Below are 24,470 nucleotides of genomic sequence, written 5' to 3' on the forward strand. Positions count from 1 at the left end.
TGTGTTTTTTACCGTTTTACCTCGTTCTTTCCGAGTTCTTGATTCAACGTACTGTTTTCTTGTTGTTTTACGGAACAAAATAAATGTGTTAGGAATCAGTGATCATAAAACTAGCACGAGTGCTGAAGAGGGCGCTAAAACTTAAAAAACAAATATTGTGATTAAGTATTTTTCAGCCATTGCGAGAATAAAAAGCCAATTTTAATTAATATGCTTAGAGTGTGCAATTTTATATGAAATTATCAAAAATAAATAAGCCTTACTTTTGTTTCACTTGCAATAAAGTGTGGAACAAATAATAATTAGCGTAACTTCTATTACGTTAAAGTCGGGAAAGGCGACAACAAAAAACAACACTATTAGGCCTACTTAACATTAAGCAAAATACTTGACTTCGTTTATATAGAACTGCAAATAGAAACAACAAGGATTAGAAACGTTTTTGTCATTATGTGTGACTCTGTCCTGTGTGATTTTTATTATTGTGTTTTTCGTTAATGTTTATTCTGTGTATTATCTATTATTGTGTTTCATGTGCGTCTTTATTCTGTGCATTCTCTATTATTGTGTTTCATGTGCGTCTTTATTCTGTGCGTTTTCTATAAGATAAAAATTCGATATTAAAATTTGACATCATAAGCCTGAGGTTTCTAAATATAAGTAGGATCATACGACTGTAAAAACAGAATGTTATACTCCGATTATATTTTCTTTGACAGATACCAACAAAATAAACATTTTGCGATATTTTAAGCGTCACAGTTATAAAATACATTTTCTTTGTGATCTGTAACTAAATTAGTAAAGGTTTTGAAAATCTCTTTCACAGTCGGGTAACGAACTCTCCTAAATGAAATAATACAGATATATAACAAGTGAGTTTAATTGTCACAATTCCAATGTGAAACCTTACATTTGAACACCACTATGACCACCTCACGCGACACAGTATGACTCTTACATAATAATTAATGCTTTTCTAAACTGATCATTTATCAAACTGCTTCCTAATGGCATGACAGAAACACCACCAACCATAATAAGTATATCTAATTATTTCTCAGGTTTTAGGTATATTCAAACCGTTACTTTATGAACACAGGAACACCATCAATCTCGTAATCAATTTCTCTAATTACTGCTCAGCTTTTATGTGTATTTAAACCATTACTGTATTAACACAGAAACAACATCAATCTTATAATCAGTTTCTCTAATTACTGCCCACGTTTTCTGTGTATTTAAACCATTACTATATTAACACAGAAACATCATCAATCTCGTAATCAGTTTCTCTAATTACTGCCGACGTTTTATGTGTATTTAAACCATTACTATATTAACACAGAAACACCATCAATCTTATAATCAGTTTCTCTAATTACTGCCCACGTTTTATGTGTATTTAAACCATTACTATATTAACACAGAAACACCATCAATCTCGCAATCAGTTTCTCTAATTACTGCCCACGTTTTATGTGTATTTAAACCATTACTATATTAACACAAAACACCATCAATCTTGTAATCAGTTTCTCTAATTACTGCCAACGTTTTATGTGTATTTAAACCATTACTATATTAACACAGAAACATCATCAATCTTGTAATCAGTTTCTCTAATTACTGCCCACGTTTTCTGTGTATTTAAACCATTACTATATTAACACAGAAACACCATCAATCTCGCAATCAGTTTCTCTAATTACTGCCCACGTTTTATGTGTATTTAAACCATTACTATATTAACACAAAACACCATCAATCTCGCAATCAGTTTCTCTAATTACTGCCCACGTTTTATGTGTATTTAAACCATTACTTTTATTTTTGTTCTTTAAATGAAAGTTTTGATATGTAAAACCCATACAAATTATTCCGGATGTGAATGGTTTGTAAACAAGTTGAGCATTTGAACCCAGTGTTAGTGAATGGTCTCTAAGCATGTTTGTTTTTTTGCTTTTTTTGTTTTTGAATTTCACGCAAAGCTACTTGAAAGCTATCTGCGCTAGCCGTCCATAATTTAGTAGTGTAAGACTAGAGGGAAAGCAGCTAGTCATCGCCACCCACCGCCAACTCTTGGACCAACGTATTTTACCAACGAATAGTGGGATTGACCGTCACATTATAACGCTCCCACGGCTGAAAGGGCGAGCATGTTTGATGCAACCGAGCATGTTCGAACCCGCCACCCTCGGATTACGAGTCGAACGTTTTAACACACTTAGCCATGCCAGGCCTGTGTTTTCTTATAGCAAAGCCACATTGGGCTACCTGCTGAGCCCACCGAGAGGACTCGAACCCCTGATTTTACCGTTTTCAATCCGTAGACGTACCGCTATACTAACGGTGGACTGTAAGCAAGTGAAGTGTGTGTGGAAGGCTTTTTGTAATTTGAGCATTTTACAATGTAACTTGCTGTTTTAATTTCTTTATGATTCAGAACCGTTTGATTAAATATTCTGTTTATTTTTTTATTTTTCTCTATATTTCAGAACCACTTGACACAATATCCTGGATACATTTTATTTTTCTATATTTTAGAACCACTTGATCCGATATCCTGGTAATTATTTTTTATGTTTCAGAACCATTTGATATTATATCCTGATTAGTTTTTGTATTTTTTATATTTCAGAACCACTTCATACAATATCCTGGTTATTTTTTTTTATATTTCAGAACCATTTGATACAGTATCCTGGTTACTAATTCTCCTTGTAAGTATCCAACTAGCCGCATTTTTTATATTTTTTTTCGAGTGGATGAGCCCCTCTGGATATAACATGAAAGGAATACCCCCTGGAGGTAAGAATTCAAAACAAATGTTTTAAAGTTCCTGTGTTTATTAAACTAAACTACATAAACTTATTCATTCAGTATCAAGATAGTTTAAACTATAATAAATAACCAATCAGTGAAAAGTTCACAACCATTTTCTGAGTTTCACGTTAGATTCTTTGTGACGTCATACATAGGAACGACACTTTTCTCTCGAATGAGTTTTAGTTTTTTAAAGATTTAATTGAGTTGTCAGTGAACAAGCTAGGGATATAAAATTGAAGTTGATTAATATCAGTTATTCCAACACTTAATATAAAATATTTCTTTATACCAAGTCTTCAGAATGAGTTTCTTTGTTTTTGAATTTCGCGCAAAACTACACGAGAGCTATCTGTGCTAGCCGTCCCTAATTTGTAGTGTAAGACCAGAGAGAAGGCATCTAGTTATCACCACCCACCGCTAACTCTTGAGCTACTCTTTTACCAACGAATAGTAGGATTGACCACAACATTATAACGCTGATAGGGTGAACATGTTTGGTGTGACAGGAATTTTAACCCGCAACCCTCAGTTCAGAATGAGATTAGTTTGTGATATTATTCTTGTTCTCTATACTTCAAACTACCTCACATTGGAACTGTCGATATATACTTCAAACTACTTCACATTGGAACCATCGATATATACTTCAAACTACTTTACATTGGAACCATCGATATATACTTCAAACTACTTCACATTGGAACCATCGATATATACTTCAAACTACTTCACATTGGAACCATCGATATATACTTCAAACTACCTCACATTGGAACTGTCGATATATACTTCAAACTACTCACATTGGAACCATCGATATATAGTTCAAACTATTTCACATTGGAACCATCGATATATACTTCAAACAACTTCACATTGGAACTGTCGATATATACTTCAAACTACTTCACATTGGAAATGTCGATATATACTATAAACTACTTCACATTGGAACCATCGATATACACAACAAACTACTTCACATTGGAACTGTCGATATATACTTCAAACTACTTCACATTGGAACCATCGATATATACAACAAACTACTTCACATTGGAACCATCGATATATACTACAAACTACTTCACATTGGAACCGTCGATATATACTTCAAACTACTTCACATTGGAACCATCGATATATACAACAAACTACTTCACACTGCAACCATCGATATATACTACAAACTACTTCACATTGCAACTGTCGATATATACTTCAAACTACTTCACACTGGAACCATCGATATATACTACAAACTACTTCACATTGGAACCATCGATATATACAACAAACTACTTCACATTGCAACTGTCGATATATACTTCAAACTACTTCATATTGGAACCATCGATATATACTACAAACTACTTCACATTGGAACCATCGATATATACTACAAACTACTTCACATTGGAACCATCGATATATACTTCAAACTACTTCACCTTGGAACCATCGATATATACAACAAACTACTTCACATTCGAACCATCGATATATACTTCAAACTACCTCACATTGGAACTGTCGATATATACTTCAAACTACTTCATATTGGAACCATCGATATATACTTCAAACTACTTCACATTGGAACCATCGATATATACTTCAAACTACTTCACATTGGAACCATCGATATATACTACAAACTACTTCACATTGGAACTGTCGATATATACTTCAAACTACTTCATATTGGAACCATCGATATATACTACAAACTACTTTACATTGGAACCATCGATATATACTTCAAACTACTTCATATTGGAACCGTCGATATATACTACAAACTACTTCACATTGGAACCATCGATATATACTTCAAACTACTTCACATTGGAACCATCGATATATACTACAAACTACTTCACATTGGAACCGTCGATATATACTTCAAACTACTTCACATTGGAACCATCGATATGTACTTCAAACTACTTCACATTGGAACCTTCGATATATACTTCAAACTACTTTACATTGGAACCATCGATATATACTACAAACTACTTCACATTGGAACCATCGATACATACAACAAACTACTTCACATTGGAACTGTGGATATATACTTCAAACTACTTCATATTGGAACCATCGATATATACTACAAACTACTTCACATTGGAACCATCGATATATACAACAAACTACTTCACATTGGAACCATCGATATATACTTCAAACTACTTCACATTGGAACCATCGATATATAGTTCAAACTACTTCACATTGGAACCATCGATATATACTACAAACTACTTCACATTGGAACTGTCGATATATACTTCAAACTACTTCATATTGGAACAGTCGATATATACTACAAACTACTTCACATTGGAACCATCGATATATACTTCAAACTACTTCACATTGGAACCATCGATATATACTTCAAACTACTTCACATTGGAACCATCGATATATACTTCAAACTACTTCACATTGGAACCATCGATATATACTTCAACCTACTTCACATTGTAACTGTCGATATATACTACAAACTACTTCACATTGGAACCATCGATATATACTTCAAACTACTTCACATTGGAACTGTCGATATATACTTCAAACTACTTCACATTGGAACCATCGATATATACTACAAACTACTTCACATTGGAACCATCGATACATACAACAAACTACTTCACAATGGAACTGTCAATATATAATTCAAACTACTTCACATTGGAACCATCGATATATACTTTAAACTACTTCACATTGGAACTGTCGATATATACTTCAAACTACTTCACATTGGAACCATCGATATATACTACAAACTACTTCACATTGGAACCATCGATACATACAACAAACTACTTCACAATGGAACTGTCAATATATACTACAAACTACTTCACATTGGAACCATCGATATGTACTTCAAACTACTTCACATTGGAACCTTCGATATATACTTCAAACTGCTTTACATTGGAACCATCGATATATACAACAAACTACTTCACATTGGAACCATCGATATATACTACAAACTACTTCACATTGAAACCATCGATACATACAACAAACTACTTCACATTGTAACTGTGGATATATACTTCAAACTACTTCATATTGGAACCATCGATATATACAACAAACTACTTCACATTGGAACCATCGATATATACAACAAACTACTTCACATTGAAACTGTCGATATATACTTCAAACTACTTCATATTGGAACCATCGATATATACTACAAACTACTTCACATTGGAACCATCGATATATTCTACAAACTACTTCACATTGGAACTGTCGATATATACTTCAAACTACTTCACATATGAACTGTCGATATATAATTCAAACTACTTCACATTGGAACCATCGATATATACTACAAACTACTTCTCATTGGAACTGTCGATATATACTTCAAACTACTTTATATTGGAACCGTCGATATATACTTCAAACTACTTCACATTGGAACCATCGATATATACTTCAAACTACTTCACATTGGAACCATCGATATATACTTCAAACTACTTCACATTGGAACCATCGATATATACTACAAACTACTTTACATTGGAACCATCGATATATACTACAAACTACTTCACATTGGAACCATCGATATATACTACAAACTACTTCACATTGGAACTGTCGATATATACTTCAAACTACTTTATATTGGAACCGTCGATATATACTTCAAACTACTTCACATTGGAACCATCGATATATACTTCAAACTACTTCACATTGGAACCATCGATATATACTTCAAACTACTTCACATTGGAACCATCGATATATACTACAAACTACTTCACATTGGAACCATCGATATATACAACAAACTACTTCACATTGGAACCATCGATATATACTACAAACTACTTCACATTGGAACCATCGATATATACTACAAACTATTTCACATCGGAACCATCGATATATACTTCAAACTACTTTACATTGGAACAATCGATATATACTTCAAACTACTTCACATTGGAACCATCGATATATACTTCAAACTACTTCACATTGGAACCATCGATATATACTTCAAACTACCTCACATTGGAACTGTCGATATATACTTCAAACTACTTCACATTGGAACCATCGATATATAGTTCAAACTATTTCACATTGGAACCATCGATATATACTTCAAACTACTTCACATTGGAAATGTCGATATATACTATAAACTACTTCACATTGGAACCATCGATATATACTTTAAACTACTTCACATTGGAACCATCGATATACACAACAAACTACTTCACATTGGAACCATCGATATATACTTCAAACTACTTCACTTTGGAACTGTCGATATATACTTCAAACTACTTCACATTTGATTGTCGATATATACTACAAACTACTTCACATTTGAATGTCGATATATACTACAAACTACTTCACATTGGAACCATCGATATATACTACAAACTACTTCACATTGGAACCATCGATATATACTACAAACTACTTCACATTGGAACCATCGATATATACTACAAACTACTTCACATTGGAACCATCGATATATACTACAAACTACTTCACATTGGAACCATCGATATATACAACAAACTACTTCACATTGGAACCATCGATATATACTACAAACTACTTCACATTGGAACCATCGATATATACTACAAACTATTTCACATCGGAACCATCGATATATACTACAAACTACTTCACATTGGAACCATCGATATATACTTCAAACTACTTCACATTGGAACCATCGATATATACATCAAACTACTTCACATTAGAACCGTCGATATATACTTCAAACTACTTCACATTGGAACCATCGATATGTACTTCAAACTACTTCACATTGGAACCATCGATATATACTTCAAACTACTTCACATTGGAACCATCGATATATACTACAAACTACTTCACATTGGAACTGTCGATATATAGATCAAACTACTTCACATTGGAACTATCGATATATACTTCAAACTACCTCACATTGGAACTGTCGATATATACTTCAAACTACTTCACATTGGAACTGTCGATATATACTTCAAACTATTTCACATTGGAACTATCGATATATACTTCAAACTACTTCACATTGGAACTGTCGACTTTATTATATACCCATACATATATAAATAAATATGTATTTATACTATCACAAAATATTATACCACCAATAAATGCTAGGTACAAGTATAGATAAACCAACTTTAAACAACGTGAATGAGAGATATCTGTCATCTCTATAAATAATTTACGACAAAGTTAGATGTTTTATTTGGAGATAGTTTCTTCATTCCCTTCAGTATAATACAAACAAAATACTGAATGTTTTATTGAAAATTCACTTCCAGTAATTTTAAAAAGTTCTGCTTCCAGAACATGCCGTGTTTAAAGTTAACGTAAAGTTTAAATAAACAATTGTGGTGTGTTTTTAGTTAACGAAACCAGTTGATTTTTTTAAATCTATTATACTTCAGAAATTACCCTTTAGATTGTAAAATTTATTCATAAGAACAACGTGCAGAACAAAGTTGGTAAGCCTTTATATCGTGTCCAACTTGTGTGTCAACAACACACACAAAAAAGTTCCTACGTCTTTAGGTTATGTCTAAATTTGAATAATTTATTCATGTCGAGAGTTTCCAAAGTATTCTAGTGGAAACTTTTATACTTTAAACTCATTCAAGAGTTCGTAATGAGTGTTTTTATGAGCTCTGTTTCAGGTGTGTCCAGACTCGTCTATCCAAATTTAATAAGCATATTTATTACCACGCATTTCCAGGACGGCCCGGCATGGCCAAGCGCTTAAGGCGTGCGACTCGTAATCCGAGTGTCGCGGGTTCGAACCGTGTCAGGCTAAATAAACATGCTCGCCCTCCCAGCCGTAAGGGCGTATAATGTGACGGTCAATCCCACTATTCGTTGGTTAAAGAGTAGCCCAAGAGTTGGCGGTGGGTGGTGATGACTAGGCTGCCTTCCCTCTAGTCTTACACTGCCAAATTAGGGACGGCTAGCACAGATAGCCCTCGAGTAGCTTTGTGCGAAATTCCAAAACAAACATTTCCAGGACAATATGAGACTAAAGCCACGCATTTCCAAGACAATATGAAACTAAAACCACGCATTTCCAAGACAATATGAAACTAAAGCCACGCATTTCCAGGATAATATGAAAGTAAAGCCCAGATACCACTGGTAGGAGATCATCACAAGTTTGGCTCGGCATGGCCAGGTGATTAGGGAACAGAACTCGTGATCTGGTAGTGACGTGTTCGAGTCCCCTCACACCAAATATACTCACCTTTTTAGCCATGAGGGCAATTTCATGTGATAGTCAATCCCACTATTCGTTGGTAAAAAAACTAACTAATGTATATGCTTCTATTTTAACTAAGTTTTATCTTACTTAAGCCTTAAGCTTATTAACTGTATAACCTAACGAAGTAAGGCGTTACTTACAATACTTCCTGTTCGAAATCTCTGCTATAATCTGGAGATATAGGCCTATTGTTTCTCCTCCAAAAATAAATTCACGACCGACTTTCAAGGAAGACTCCATTTCTGTTGTAACTGTTTGTCAGAAGAAGTCTGATGTATTTAAATAACAGAAGAAAGATGTATACTTGTAGATGATTTTGTGGTGATCTCGGGATGAGAGTATAACATAGAAGGTTTTCCTGAAATTAAAACGAAAATATGAAAACCTTTAATTTAGTTTTTTCTCTAAAACAAATTAGAATTAATGTAATTTTCTTTTTGTATGTTTGTTGTGATTTCCTCTTTTGTTATCATTGTTGTTAACCTATACTGTTTGTTCGCTTTTGGTGTAACACGAACCTATAACAGTGGGCTATCTGCGCTTTTCCAGTAGCAGGTATTAAACCCGTATTTTAGTGCTTCAACTTGTGGAACCTGCCGCTTGGGCACAAGTCTTGCACAATGTCTTATATGTCTTATATTTAGGCTATGTCTTAGCCTAAACGGTGTCCATAATGTTCCTCTTACGCTAAAAATTACTTATCTGTTTGTTTCAAGATAGCTACACAATGAGCTATGAAAATGTGGTTTATATTAGTTTATGTGGTATTATATGTCCATAGACATACTGCTATGTCTGCCCACCACGGGTGTGGAAATGTGGTTTATATTGGTTTATGTGGTATTATATGTCCATAGACATACTGCTATGTCTGCCCACCACGGGTGTGGAAATGCGGTTTATATTGGTTTATGTGGTATTATATGTCCATAGACATACTGCTATGTCTGCCCACCACGGGTGTGGAAATGTGGTTTATATTGGTTTATGTGGTATTATATGTCCACAGACATAGTGCTATGTCTGTCCACCACGGGTGTGGAAATGGGTTTATATTGGTTTATGTGGTATTATATGTCCATAGACATACTGCTAAGTCACTGTGAAGCACTTATGTATCAGTTGTTTTTGATAGTATATGTCTTTATACCAAGCAATGATAATGACCAAATAATGGAACAAAGAATATATAAATTTAGATTTAAAAGTATATATTTTTATAATTTCATCTGGTTGTTATTTTCTTGTTCAAAAGTTAATCTCAAACAGATCCTATATTTTTGCACACATCAAATTAACTTTTTCTCAATAATATACACATTTTATGACCATATTTTGTAAGTGGGAAAGGGAGTTTGATAACAGCCATATGTATCACGTTCAACACCTCTCACCCATTTGTCTCAACATTTCTTTGGACTTTGAAATATGTCATGATGATGCAACGCTCCAAACAACGTTGTTGTTTTGTCAATCTCTTTAGTACCTTGGTGGAACAACAGTAATTTCATTGACTTATAAACCTGAAATCCGGGGCTCGATTTCCTACGATGAACATATCAGAAAGCCCATGTGGCTTTGCTGTAAAACAATCCTTTAAAGTTTCACTGACTCAACTGTTGAAGACATGCATCTCAGAGGTTTGAGGAATTTTAAAACTAGATCCACCCATATTGAAATCAAAGGAATTTGGGGTTTCTGGGACTTTACACATAGATTTACATAATAACTAAGAAACTGTTTAAATAAATATATATGCCCGGCATGGCCAACCGCGTTAAGGCGTGCGACTCGTAATCTGAAGGTCGCGGGTTCGCATCCCCGTCGCGCCAAACATGCTCGCCCTCCCAGCTGTGAGGGCGTTATAATGTGACGGTCAATCCCACTATTCGTTGGTAAAAGAGTAGCCCAAGAGTTGGCGGTGGGTGATGATGACTAGGTGCCTTCCCTCTAGTCTTACACTGCTATATTAGGGACGGCTAGCGCAGATAGCCCTCGAGTAGCTTTGTGCGAAACTTCAAACCAAACAAACAAATAAATATATGTCTTTACTTTTCTTTCTAATTTTTCATACTAAGACCAATTAATATGGGATCAGAGAGGATTGAAGGCTTTCAATCCCTTAATACCATAACAAAGGGGTTTGGGGAGTTCTTACATTTGGATTTACTGCAAAGGTCTTTTGAAACAGAATGAACATTTGTCTTTTTTGTTTCCCATACATTTCAAAGTTATTTTAATGGTTTTTAATAAGTTCTGATATTAATGGTGATTAGTTGTTGAACGAAAGCACGTTCTGCTCCAATATTTTTCCAATCCTGGTTCAATATTTATTCAGCTTTGATACAATATTTATCCAATCCTGGTCCAATATTTACCTAGCTCTGATTTAGTTAGTTTTAAGCTATTATAACTTGCTATGAACTTTCAATATTTGTGATTACTCCTAGTCAATATCTTTTCTTTTTCTTTCAAATATGAAGTGATGTACATTAACCTGTTCAGTGCCGTAGACGAGATAACTCGTCCAAGCCGATCGGTAACACAGTGCCACGGACGAGTTAATTCGTTGTCAACAATACCTAACTTCAACGCTAGATGTCAGCACCATACACACATTTGACCGACTTACAAATTGTTTCACTTTCGATCCAAAATGGCGTCACGAAAAATTACAAAATGAAGTAGCATTAGAGTTGTATTGTAGCAGCTGAAATACTTGGCAGTTAACAGGTTAATATATTCTTCCTCTTGACTCTCTAGTAGCTCAGGGACAAGTCTGGGGGATTTTAATGTTAAAAAACAGGGTTTTAAAATTCGATGTGAACAGAACATACATGGCCCATTATGTAACTTTGTACCCGTAACAATAAACAAACAAGCCAGTATGTCAGCACTAAGTTTACGCTAAAATCCGAATTCGATTTCCCGTGGTGAATGGAGCTCAAATAAACAATTGTATAACGCGACGTTACAAGAAACAATCTTTAATATAAAAATTACCTTAACATTAAAATCTCATAAAAGCTAAAATAGCTACTAAAATGTTTGTATTAACCAACGTAATGATGTAAATATTTGTTTTAAATTATATTAAAATATTTTTGGAACTTTTTAAATGTTATGATACGATGCTTGCTTAGAAAGGGAATTTTGAACCGGTTTTAATAAGTTCCTAACCGTAATGATATCACAGCTAAAAGGAACTGAAACAAAAATGTATTCATACGCCAATTCCACATCTTTGCAGCAAAATTAATATAAGTTTATGAGACGAAAAGCGTGAAAATACCAAATATGTTGCTACCAGAATTAGCATGAAATCACAATAACAATATTCTGGAATGATACCAAGTGCTTCCAAGGCCATTACCGCATTCTTAAAGTGATAAAATATGCCCAGAATCTCTTCCGAAGTTGTTTTATTACATAAACATGGTTTAATATTCGTGGCTAGCTCTAGTAAATATGTATGCCTATTATATTTACATTTCATAAATTCATAGCAGGATAATGAATGAAAACAAATTTTCTTTTGTCAGTGGTTGAATGAATCTGGAATTCCTCTTACTACATATAACATATATCCTGCTCAACAAGTTCATTGTCGTCATGCGCTTCTTGTACGTTTCAAGTCGTAGTAAAACGTTTCGTTAGCATCAAGTGATAAATGCATTGTATTCGTCAAAGCAGAATTTACATATATGTATTAGAGCGTTGCATGTATACAACGTGTATTTTTATTTAGTTCTGCCATTTATATTTTTACATAATAAATTTGTGGTAGTCTCCAACCCAGTACATAGTCCTTCGTGTTTTAATCTCACACAACGTAGATGAATACGACAGTCGTCCCAAAACAGTTTGTTTGTTTGTTTCTGAATTTTGCGCAAAGCTACACGAGGGTTTTCTGCGCTAACCATCCCTAATTTTGCAGTGTAAGACTAAAGGGAAGGCAACTAGTCATCACCACCCACCGCCAACTCTTGGGCTACTCTTTTACCAACGAATAGTGGGATTGACCGTCACATTATAACGCATTTACGGCTGAAAGGTCAAGCATGTTTGGTGGTACTGGGATGCGAGTCCGGGACCCTCAAATTACGAGTCGCACGCCTTATCTCACCTGGCCATGCCGGGCCCGTCTCAAAACAGACAAATCGTGCTGAATTCATAAAAAGATTTGAGAAAACACTACCTGCTACTACTAAACAAATATATCTCTTTGCTTTATATTTAAGCCAACGTTTCATCTTTACGGCTTCATCGGAGCAAACAACACTTGCTTATTTGCCACGATGAAGCTGTGCAGATGAATCGTTGGTTTAAATAGAAATTGTTGTGTTTTTCGAGTAAGTGATAGTGTTTTATTTATTTTTTAAACGATGAATATAATTGTTGTGTTTGCACTACAAAGTGTAAACTCAAATAAATCGGACATCCTCTGAAAAAAAAAAAACATTTTCAATCAACCAATGAACAAGTTTCATCTCTCTTATGGTCCTCCCTAGATTAAAAGTTTTTTCTTATCTGTACCTACTTGAAATCTGTTTCATCTCTCTTATTATCCTTCCTAGATTACAAGTTTTTCATATCTGTACCTACTTGAAATCTGTTTCATCTCTCTTATTATCCTTCCTAGATTAAAAGTTTTTCTTATCTATGCCTACTTGAAATCTGTTTCATCTCTCTTATTATCCTTCCTAGATTAAAAGTTTTTCTTATCTATGCCTACTTGAAATCTGTTTCATCTCTCTTATTATCATTCCTAGATTACAAGTTTTTCATATCTGTACCTACTTGAAATCTGTTTCATCTCTCTTATTATCCTTCCTAGATTAAAAGTTTTTCATATCTGTACCTACTTGAAATCTGTTTCATCTCTCTTATTATCCTTCCTAGATTACAAGTTTTTCATATCTGTACCTACTTGAAATCTGTTTAATCTCTCTTATTATCCTTCCTAGATTAAAAGTTTTTCTTATCTATGCCTACTTGAAATCTGTTTCATCTCTCTTATTATCCTTCCTAGATTACAAATTTTTCATATCTGTACCTACTTGAAATTTGTTTAATCTCTCTTATTATCCTTCCTAGATTAAACGTTTTTCTTATCTATGCCTACTTGAAATCTCTTTCATCTCTCTTATTATCCTTCCTAGATTACAAGTTTTTCATATCTGTACCTACTTGAAATCTGTTTCATCTCTCTTATTATCCTTCCTAGATTAAAGTTTTTCATATCTGTACCTACTTGAAATCTGTTTCATCTCTCTTATTATCCTTCCTAGATTACAAGTTTTTCATATCTGTACCTACTTGAAATCTGTTTCATCTCTCTTATTATCCTTCCTAGATTAAAAGTTTTTCATATCTGTACCTACTTAAAATCTGTTTCATCTCTCTTATTATCCTTCCTAGATTACAAGTTTTTCATATCTGTACCTACTTGAAATCTGTTTCATCTCTTTTATTATCCTTTCTAGATTACAAGTTTTTCTTATCTGTACCAACTTGAAATATGTTTCATCTCTTTTATTATCCCTTCTAGATTACAAATTTTCCTTATTCCGTACCTACTGGTTAGTATGGGCCATCTTGTTCGGAGCCAGCGTTAATGTTGACTGCCCCCGAGGGTACACAGCAAAGTTCATGTCGAGTGTATGGGCGATGTTTGCAGTCGTGTTTCTCGCTCTGTATACAGCCAACTTAGCTGCTTTCATGATTACCAGGGAAGAGTTTTATGACTTGACTGGGATTGAAGACAAACGGGTAGGTCTTGACATACACGTTCTGCTGTTTTCAATATTTATCAAATACAATGTAATTTGACCTGCGTTTTTCATCTTATTACTGAAACTGTCTTGTTTAAGCTACATGTTAATAAGTAAGATATAAATCCATTTCTAAAGGTCATATTTTTATGAAGTATGACTATCTTTCATGTGTTAGCAAGTAAGATATAATTTAGGACTTCGTTTTAGAGGTCCTATTTACGTCAGTTATAGTACATTGAAAAAGACAATCTATATTAGTAAATACACGTCCTACTTGTAACGTAATTTTAACTAGAGATTCAATGTTCAAGTAGAGTATGGTTTGAATTGGTTTGTTTCCAATTTCGCGCAAAGCTACACGATGGCTATCTGCGCTAGCCGTCCTTAATGTAGCAGTGTAAGACTAGAGGGAAGGCAGCTAGTCATCACCACCCATCGCCAATTTTTGAGCTACTTATTTACCAACAAATACCGGGATTGACAGTCACATTATAACGCTTCCATGGCTGAAAGTGCGAACATGTTTGGTGTGGCGGGAATTCGAACCCGCGACCCTCGGATTACGAGTCGAGAGCCTTAACCACCTGCAAGTAGAGATTCAACGTATTTGTACGTTACTTCTCCGATCGGAAAAATTGTCGGGTTGTGTCGGTATAATTAACATATTTCTATTTTGTTACAAATATATTCTAGAATAACTTTGAGAAGTAATCCCGATGTTATCAGTGATGTCGAGTGATGTTCATAAAAAACTACATGAACCTGACGATGACCGAAACGTTGTTCACTCCTCCACGTAAAAAAATTTTCTCAACCCAAACGAGCTGTTTTACAAAATATAATCCCGATGTTAGACCTAGCGATCCAGCAATTATCTAAATAACCATCATTAGATCCAGAAATGTTACAATAGATATCCTAGTACTGTTTCATAACAACGTTTCTTTAACTGGAGTTACAGTTGCTACAATAAATATAATAAAACAGATATGTAGCTGGAGTTACAATTGCTACAATAAATATAATAAAACAGATATGTAGCTGGAGTTACAATTGCTACAATAAATATAATAGAACGGATCTTTAGCTGAAGTTTATGTTGTTACACCAGCTAAGTTACCTTTATAAATTTGTACTAATTGTTATTACGTCAACTAACAGAACTTATTACTAGGTATAGTTTAAAGGTTCTAACTTCGTGTAACATTTTAAATTAATTATTAAGCAGAAAAGCCGAACCCTAGTAATATTAGGTAGAGCACAATCTAGTCATTAGCGCGCTGGGTTATAAACTTTGTTACCACCAAAATTGCCTACCAGTGAATTTTGGAACAGTGAGCGTGTGACAAAATATGACATTCCAGTTAATACCAAATTTATTCAAAAACCAGGCACAAAACTTGAGATCTATACTATGTAAAAACTACACTGACAAACACAACACCAACATTATTTATAAAATACAATGTGATAACTGCCACGACTTTATATTGAGAAACAAGTAGAAAATGGAAACCAGATTCAAAGAACATAAAAGTCACCTTCACACGTTTTCGAACACTGCAAGTCAAAAAACACAACATAACCATAGAAAACACTCAAATACTAAATAAAAAAACAAACATAAACAAACGCAAAATTAAAGAAACCTCACTGATATAACAACTTAAACCCAAAATAAACCAATACAAAGGAATACCTTTATATTTGTATTAATAAATATAATAAAACATCTAAGCACGCCCTCTACATTCCTACACTCAGTTATACAGCCCCCTTCAAACATGTGGTTAGCTTCCGGTCAATTACCTCTTTCTTTCTTTATGAACCTGACAATGACTGAAGAAGGTCGAAACGTTGTTCGTTCTTCTACGTAAAAAAAAAAAAAAAAAAATTCTCAATCCAAATGTTTTTACATATATATTTTTTTTCTTCAAGAGGGTTTTCTCGGCATCACTAAGAATTAGGCATACTTTGTTGGGCCACCAATGGGGCTTAAATATACTTGCTAAACCACCAATGAGAGTGACGTATATTCGTGAAACATAAGTTTACTTCGTGATTATTTTCCCTGATTACTTGAATACTTTTCATATCTCGTGGAGATTATTTGATACTTAAGGCTGAGAGATAACGGCAGTTTCCCAAATTCTGCACTATTTTAAAGAACTGTATCAATCATAGATTAACTCAGTTTGTTATTAATAGAATGGAATCTCCTATATTAATAAAATACCATCCTTCTGGTTTTGTAAGATGGGAAAAAATGTTTTGGATTTAAAAACAAAATGTACTAGAAAGATAATTGTGGATTAAAACTTCCATTCTGTGAGACGAGATGTCAGTACTGTTAGACAATTAATGAACATTTTCTTTGAACGATTTCAAGTTTCTGACCCAAAGTCAAGTGATGTTTTTTCTGGACCATATCGTGTCTCAAGACGCTTGCATAAATCGAAACTATAACACATTCGAAACATCAGAAGTCGATCACTTATCTCCTATTATTTACAAAGACAGAAATAGATGTTTACGTGGCCATTAATGTAGTCGAAATGAGTGTGACCATAATGGAATATCCACTGAAAGATATTTATCAATAGAAGTGGTACAAAAATATCTTTATTGCAAGAGAGAACTCTAGAATATATAGAAGTAAAAACAGTAGTTTTTCTTCTTCTTTTGAAACAATCTTTCTTGAATTTAAAAGATGGCGCCCGGCTGATAAAGACGCTCGCTTCTCGTCACTGTTGTTGTTCAAAGGCTTCAGCTCTGTTGTTTGCTCTGAAGGATTGAAGTCACTTGACCAAGTCTACTTGGAAATTAACAGCAGTCACTTTGAAAAACCGGTTTGGAAGTTGTATGAAAATCAGTTTCAGTTTGTATTAGATTTGAACACTCAAGTGTAAACCACAGAATAGTTAAAATTAAAAATCATTAATACTACAAGATCTGATGGTAATATCGCACTTTAGAGATTTTGATTTGGTTAAATGATGGAGTGAAGATTTGTTACTGATCGGTGTTTAAATGTCAAAACATCGTTCAGTTCTTAATGTTAAACCAGACCGTATGTTTAAGTTCATCTTACATGATATTTGTTTTTCTTTTTGTTTTACCATCGAACATTTACGTAAGCAAAAGAGATTTCATCCGGGATTTCTTCATCCACACCTCTAGTTCCTCCAACATGTTCATCCGGGAGTTCTTCATCCACACCTCTAGTTCCTCCAACATGAATGTTCCAGATTAACGAGTCGCTCAAGTAAGCGCATTCACGTGGTTCGGTAGTTCTTGTGGATTATGCCTGGCTTAAGTTCAATGTCTTGTCCTTCCGGCGTGGACATTCATCTTAGAAAACTGTGGCCTATTTAAAGAAAAGTAATTAAACAAGAAAACTGCCGCCGTCGGTGTAAAAAAAAAATTCAGGGCCTCATTACGTAATTAGCTTTGAAAGGGTTTCCTTTGTTAATGATTTTGTTGTTAAAGTTAGATTTTAGAGAAGAATACACATACATTTTATGCGATATTGAAAGTAGATTCTATCTCTTTATATAAATATTCCTTTTTGCTTCGATTGCTCATTAAAATTACGTCTACAAGTGTCGCTAGCATCATAAATGCCCTATCTACAAACACCTTACATACGGGGATTTTCTCACATTATCAGCATCTCACTCACAGATTTCTGAGATACACGGTTTTTCTGTCATCATAACTGTTCACATCCACCACGGATCCCTGACTTTCTTTTCATTGTATATGTCACGTTTACAGACTCTAATATCATTTTCTTTTTCTTCCATCAAAACCACAGTGCCTATAGCCACCTTGGACGCGTGGCTTCCATTGCACCTCTAGAACCGATGTCTCTTTCTCCACAAAAACTGTAAAGAAAACTTTCCCGCTCATCATCCAAGTTATTATCTGGGTTTCTTCTCGGATATGTTTACGTTCAGAGCTGCCTTTCTATATAATCAAGACACTGCATGAGGTACCATGACGGTTATCTCAGACCCTAAATTTCATCAGTATGTTCATTCAGCCAGAACCCTTATGACATGCCCTTGGCACAAGAATATTGGAATTCTGAAGAATGATAAGTTCTCACTCTGGTTCATTCAGTTGTAAACAGGGATCAGTGAAGCATACTGTTGAAAGTTACATTCTGTAATGGAATGGAAGAATTAGCCCCATAAAATGGAAATAATAAAATATTCTCTTGTCCTAACAGCTATACACAATATGTAATATAATACACAGCACTTTATGTTAAACGTACATCATTTTGATTCATTTTAAATATTCTATCTCAGATAAGAGGAATTTCAAGTTTTGGGTTACTTAGCGTCCTTTGCTGTCAAAATTTTATTATCATTGTTATTATGACCAATAACATGATTAGATTACAGCCAATCATTAAGGAAGGGAAAATGAAACTACAATCACCACAACAAATCTTCCTTTATTATAAAACCAGATGTATTCAGTTGCTTAATCAGTTTAACATTACAAATGTTCAAGGTGTCCACCACTTGGTCTCCAAATCCTACATGAAAAAAATCAATTAAATAATATTAGTTTGTTTCCAGTATCTTTACTAGTAGTATAAAAGGTTTACCGAGAGATAGAACCAACTACGACTTACAACGGAACAACATCACACCAAACTGACAAAGCAGAAAAACTGTCGTAAGACATTGCCCTAAACTTGATTTACAAAGCCTTTGTGCCATAAAAGGTTGTGCTAAAATCAATTAAGCTAAAAGCTGTATCGTTAGACGTTGCACTAAACTCGACTTAGAAAATCGTTGTATTGTAAAAGGTTGTGCTAAAATCGAATAATCTAGACAAAAATATATCAGAAAACGTTATATCAGGACCAACCTTTTGTAAAACAGTTACACGTTTCTTGAAGCATGCCATGGTCGGGTGTGTAATTCAACATGCGTATGTCAACGCAGATTCGTCCCTAATGAAACAAATGTGTCTATATAAAAATATTCTGCAATAAAAACTAACCATATATTGCTTTTTCTTCAAATGCATTTTTAGTTGGTTCAGTAATAAGTGATTTTTTGTAATGTATTCAGCCAATCAACTAAAGTACAAAGCAAAATGGTCAATAAGTAATACTCAATGTATTATTCGTAAAAATCTCACATGTTAGGAGTAAAACAGAGGGATCAACAAAAAACCCAACTCCACAAAGTGTGCCAGAATCCCAACTCCACAAAGTGCGCCAGAATCCCAACTCCACAAAGTGCGCCAGAATCCCAACTCCACAAAGTGTGCCAGAATCCCAACTCCACAAAGTGCGCCAGAATCCAAAATCCACAAAGTGCGCCAAAATCCAAAATTTACGAAGTGTGCCTGAATCCAAAATGAATCAGTAAAACATTCTTTGTAAACTGATTGAGTCACTCAATTCGTTTTGGTTTTTTAAGCTCAATGTCTGACATTTGGTATTTATTATTTATTATCCGTTAAGATACCTTATACATTCCTCTTTCTCAACCGTTAAAAATATTCTGTTTTTAACTTAATAAAAAAGGAAGTTTAAGATAACACCACAGAAGTTAACAATATATTTTTTAACATTGTTTCAGCTGAGAAATCCCTGGCTGACAGACCCGCCGTTTCGCTTTGGCACTATTCCTCACGGCAATACAGAAACGGTTCTCAAGGACAACAAGCCTGAAATCCATAATTACATGAAAGTTTTCAACCGTTCTTCTGTGATAGAGGGCGTTAAAGCAGTGAAAAAAGGGTATGGTGATACTTAAAGCTCTTGCAATTCACACGTCTTAATTGTTGTTGTTTTGAATTTCGCACAAATATACGAGGGCTATCTGTACTAGCCGCCCCTATTTAGCAGTGTAAGACTAGAGGAAAAGCAGTTAGTCATCACCACCAACCGCCAACCCATGGGATACTTTTTTTAACAACCAATAGTTAGATTGACCGTCCAATTATAACTCTCTCACGGATGCAACGGCGAGTATGTTTGGTGCGACGGGGATTCGAAGACGCAACACTCGGATCATGAATCGAGTGTTATAACCACCGTACCATGCCGGAATATAAACGATTGAAAATGGCAGAAGTTAAACTTACATCAATTTATATAACTGTAGTTTAAGGATATTAATGTCTTATTATTAAGTGGAATAGTTTTACTAATATCAATATTTTCCGATTAATTGTCATAATTTTAGTAAATTAAGTGTTTCGTTGTTAATAGCCAAAGTTTTAGTAAATTAAGTGTTTCGTTATTAATAGCTATAGTTTTAGTAAATTAAGGGTTTCGTTATTAATAGCTATAGTTTTAGAAAATTAAGTGTTTCGTTATTAATAGCTATAGATTTAGTAAATTAAGGGTTTCGTTATTAAAAACTATAGTTCCAGAAAATTAAGTGTTTCGTTATTAATAGCTATAGTTTTAGTAAATTAAGGGTTTCGTTATTAATAACTATAGTTCTAGAAAATTTGTTGTTTCGTTATTAATAGCTATAGTTTTAGTAAATTAAGGGTTTCGTTATTAATAGTTATAGTTTTAGTAAATTAAGTGTTTCGTTATTATTAGCTATACTTTTAGTAAATTAAGTGTTTTGTTATTAATAGCTTTAGTTTCAGTAAATTAAGGGTTTCGTTATTAATAGCTATAGTTTTAGTAAATTAAGGGTTTCGTTATTAATAGCTATAGTTTTAGGAAATTAAGTGTTTCGTTATTAACAGCTATAGTTTCAGTAAATTAATGGTTTCGTTATTAATAGCTATAGTTCTAGTAAATTAAGTGTTTCGTTATTAATAGCTATAGTTTTAGTAAATTAAGTGTTTTGTTATTAATAGGTATAGTACTAGTAAATTGAGTGTTTCATTATTAATAGCTATAGTTCTAGTAAATTAAGTGTTTCGTTATTAATAGCTATTGTTCTAGTAAATTAAGTGTTTCGTTATTAATAGCTATAGTTCTAGTAAATTAAGTGTTTCGTTATTAATAGCTATAGTTTTAGTAAATTAAGTGTTTTGTTATTAATAGGTATAGTACTAGTAAATTGAGTGTTTCGTTATTAATAGCTATAGTTCTAGTAAATTAAGTGTTTCGTTATTAATAGCTATTGTTCTAGTAAATTAAGTCTTTCGTTATTAATAACTGTAGTTATAGAAAATTAAGTGTTTCGTTATTGATAGCTATATTTCTAGTAAATTAAGTGTTTTGTTATTAATTGGTATAGTACTAGTAAATTGAGTGTTTCGTTATTAATAGCTATAGTTTTAGTAAATTAAGGGTTTCGTTATTAATAGCTATAGTTTTAGTAAATTAAGTGTTTCGTTATTAATAACTGTAGTTATAGAAAATTAAGTGTTTCGTTATTAATAGCTATAGTTTTAGTAAATTAAGTGCTTTGTTATTAATAGGTATAGTACTAGTAAATTGAGTGTTTCGTTAATATTAGCTATAGTTTTAGTAAATTATAGGTTTCGTTATTAATAGCTATAGTTTTAGTAAATTAATTGTTTCGTTATTAATAACTGTAGTTCTAGAAAATTAAGTGTTTCGTTATTAACAGCTATAGTTTTAGTAAATTAAGTATTTTGTTATTAATAGCTATTGTTATAGTAAATTAAGTGTTTCGTTATTAATAACTGTAGTTATCGAAAATTAAGTGTTTCGTTATTGATAGCTATAGTTCTACTAAATTAAGTTTTTCGTTATTAATAGCTATAGTTTTAGTAAATTAAGTGTTTTGTTATTAATAGGTATAGTACTAGTAAATTGAGTGTTTCGTTATTAATAGCTATAGTTTTAGCAAATTAAGTGTTTCGTTATTTATAGCTATAGTTTTAGTAAATTAAGTGTTTCGTTATTAATAGCTATTGCTTTAGTAAATTAAGTGTTTCGTTATTAAAAACTGTAGTTATAGAAAATTAAGTGTTTCGTTATTGATAGCTATAGTTCTAGTAAATTAAGTGTTTTGTTATTACTAGCTATAGTTTTAGTAAATTAAGGGTTTCGTTATTAATAACTGTAGTTCTACAAAATTAAGTGTTTCGTTATTAATAGCTATTGTTTTAATAAATTGAGGGATTCGATTTTAATAGCTGTTGTTCTAGTAAATAAGGTGTTTCGTTATTAATAGCTATAGTACTAGTAAATTGAGTGTTTCGTTATTAATAGCTATACTTTTGGTAAATTAAGTGTTTCGTTATTAATAACTGTAGTTATAGAAAATTAAGTGTTTCGTTATTGATAAATATAGTTCTAGTAAATTAAGTGTTTCGTTATTATTAGCTATAGTTTTAGTAAATTAAGGGTTTCGATATTAATAACTGTAGTTCTAGAAAATTAAGTGTTTCCTTATTAATAGCTATTGTCTTAGTAAATTAAGTATTTCGTTATTAATAGCTATTGTTTTAATAAATTGAGGGATTCGATTTTAATAGCTGTTGTTCTAGTAAATTAAGTGTTTCGTTATTAATAGGTATAGTACTAGTAAATTGAGTGTTTCGTTATTAATAGGTATAGTACTAGTAAATTGAGTGTTTCGTTATTAATAGCTATACTTTTGGTAAATTAAGTGTTTCGTTATTAATAGCTATAGTTTTAGTAAATTGCGTGTTTGGTTATTAATAGCTTTCGCTCTAGTAAATTATGTGTTTCGTTATTAATAGCTATAGTTTTAGTAAATTAAGTGTTTCGTTATTAATAACTATAGTTCTAGAAAATTAAGTGTTTCGTTATTAACAGCTATAGTTATAGAAAATTAAGTGTTTCGTTATTGATAGCTATAGTTCTACTAAATTAAGTGTTTCGTTATTAATAGCAAAAGTTTTAGTAAATTAAGTGTTTTGTTATTAATAGGTATAGTACTAGTAAATTGAGTGTTTCGTTATTAATACCTATAGTTTTATTAAATTAAGCTGGCCTGGCATGGCCTAGCGCGGAAGGCGTGCGACTCGTAATCCGAGGGTCGCGGGTTTGCGCCCACATCGCGCCAAAAATGCTCGCCCTCCCACCGTGAGGGCGTTATAATGTGACGGTCAATCCCACTATTCGTTGGTAAAAGAGTAGCCCAAGAGTTGGCGGTGGGTGGTGATGACTAGCTGCCTTCCCTCTAGTCTTAGACTGCTAAATTAGGGACGACTAGCACAGATAGCCCTCGAGAACCATTGTGCGAAATTCCAAAAAACAAACAAAAACAAACAAGTATATTAAGTGTTTTGTTATTAATAGGTATAGTACTATTAAATTGAGTGTTTCGTTATTAATAGCTATAGTTTTAGTAAATTAAGGGTTTCGTTTTTAATAGCTATAGTTTTAGTAAATTAAGGGTTTCGTTATTAATAACTGTAGTTCTAGAAAATTAAGTGTTTCGTTATTAATAGCTATAGTTTTAGTAAATTAAGTATTTCGTTATTAATAGCTATAGTTTTAGTAATTTAAGGGTTTCGTTATTAATAACTGTAGTTCTAGAAAATTAAGTGTTTCGTTATTCATTGCTATAGTTTTA

At 33.1% G+C, this 24,470-nt stretch overlaps 1 protein-coding gene across 2 annotated transcripts in view; it reads left to right on the forward strand.

Annotated features, from left to right (window-relative positions):
• Nucleotides 1-24,470, forward strand: part of LOC143224740 (glutamate receptor ionotropic, NMDA 2A-like) — a 373,609-nt gene that overhangs the window by 20,057 nt on the left and 329,082 nt on the right. For both annotated transcript variants that reach the window (XM_076453004.1, XM_076453003.1), the window contains exons 3-5: nucleotides 2,686-2,811; nucleotides 14,730-14,950; nucleotides 20,565-20,725. In XM_076453004.1, coding sequence (XP_076309119.1) covers nucleotides 2,686-2,811; nucleotides 14,730-14,950; nucleotides 20,565-20,725 — 508 coding nt within the window. The remainder of the gene's footprint in view (nucleotides 1-2,685; nucleotides 2,812-14,729; nucleotides 14,951-20,564; nucleotides 20,726-24,470) is intronic.

Source organism: Tachypleus tridentatus, chromosome 9 (genome assembly GCF_004210375.1).
Source record: "Tachypleus tridentatus isolate NWPU-2018 chromosome 9, ASM421037v1, whole genome shotgun sequence".
NCBI lineage: Eukaryota > Metazoa > Arthropoda > Merostomata > Xiphosura > Limulidae > Tachypleus > Tachypleus tridentatus.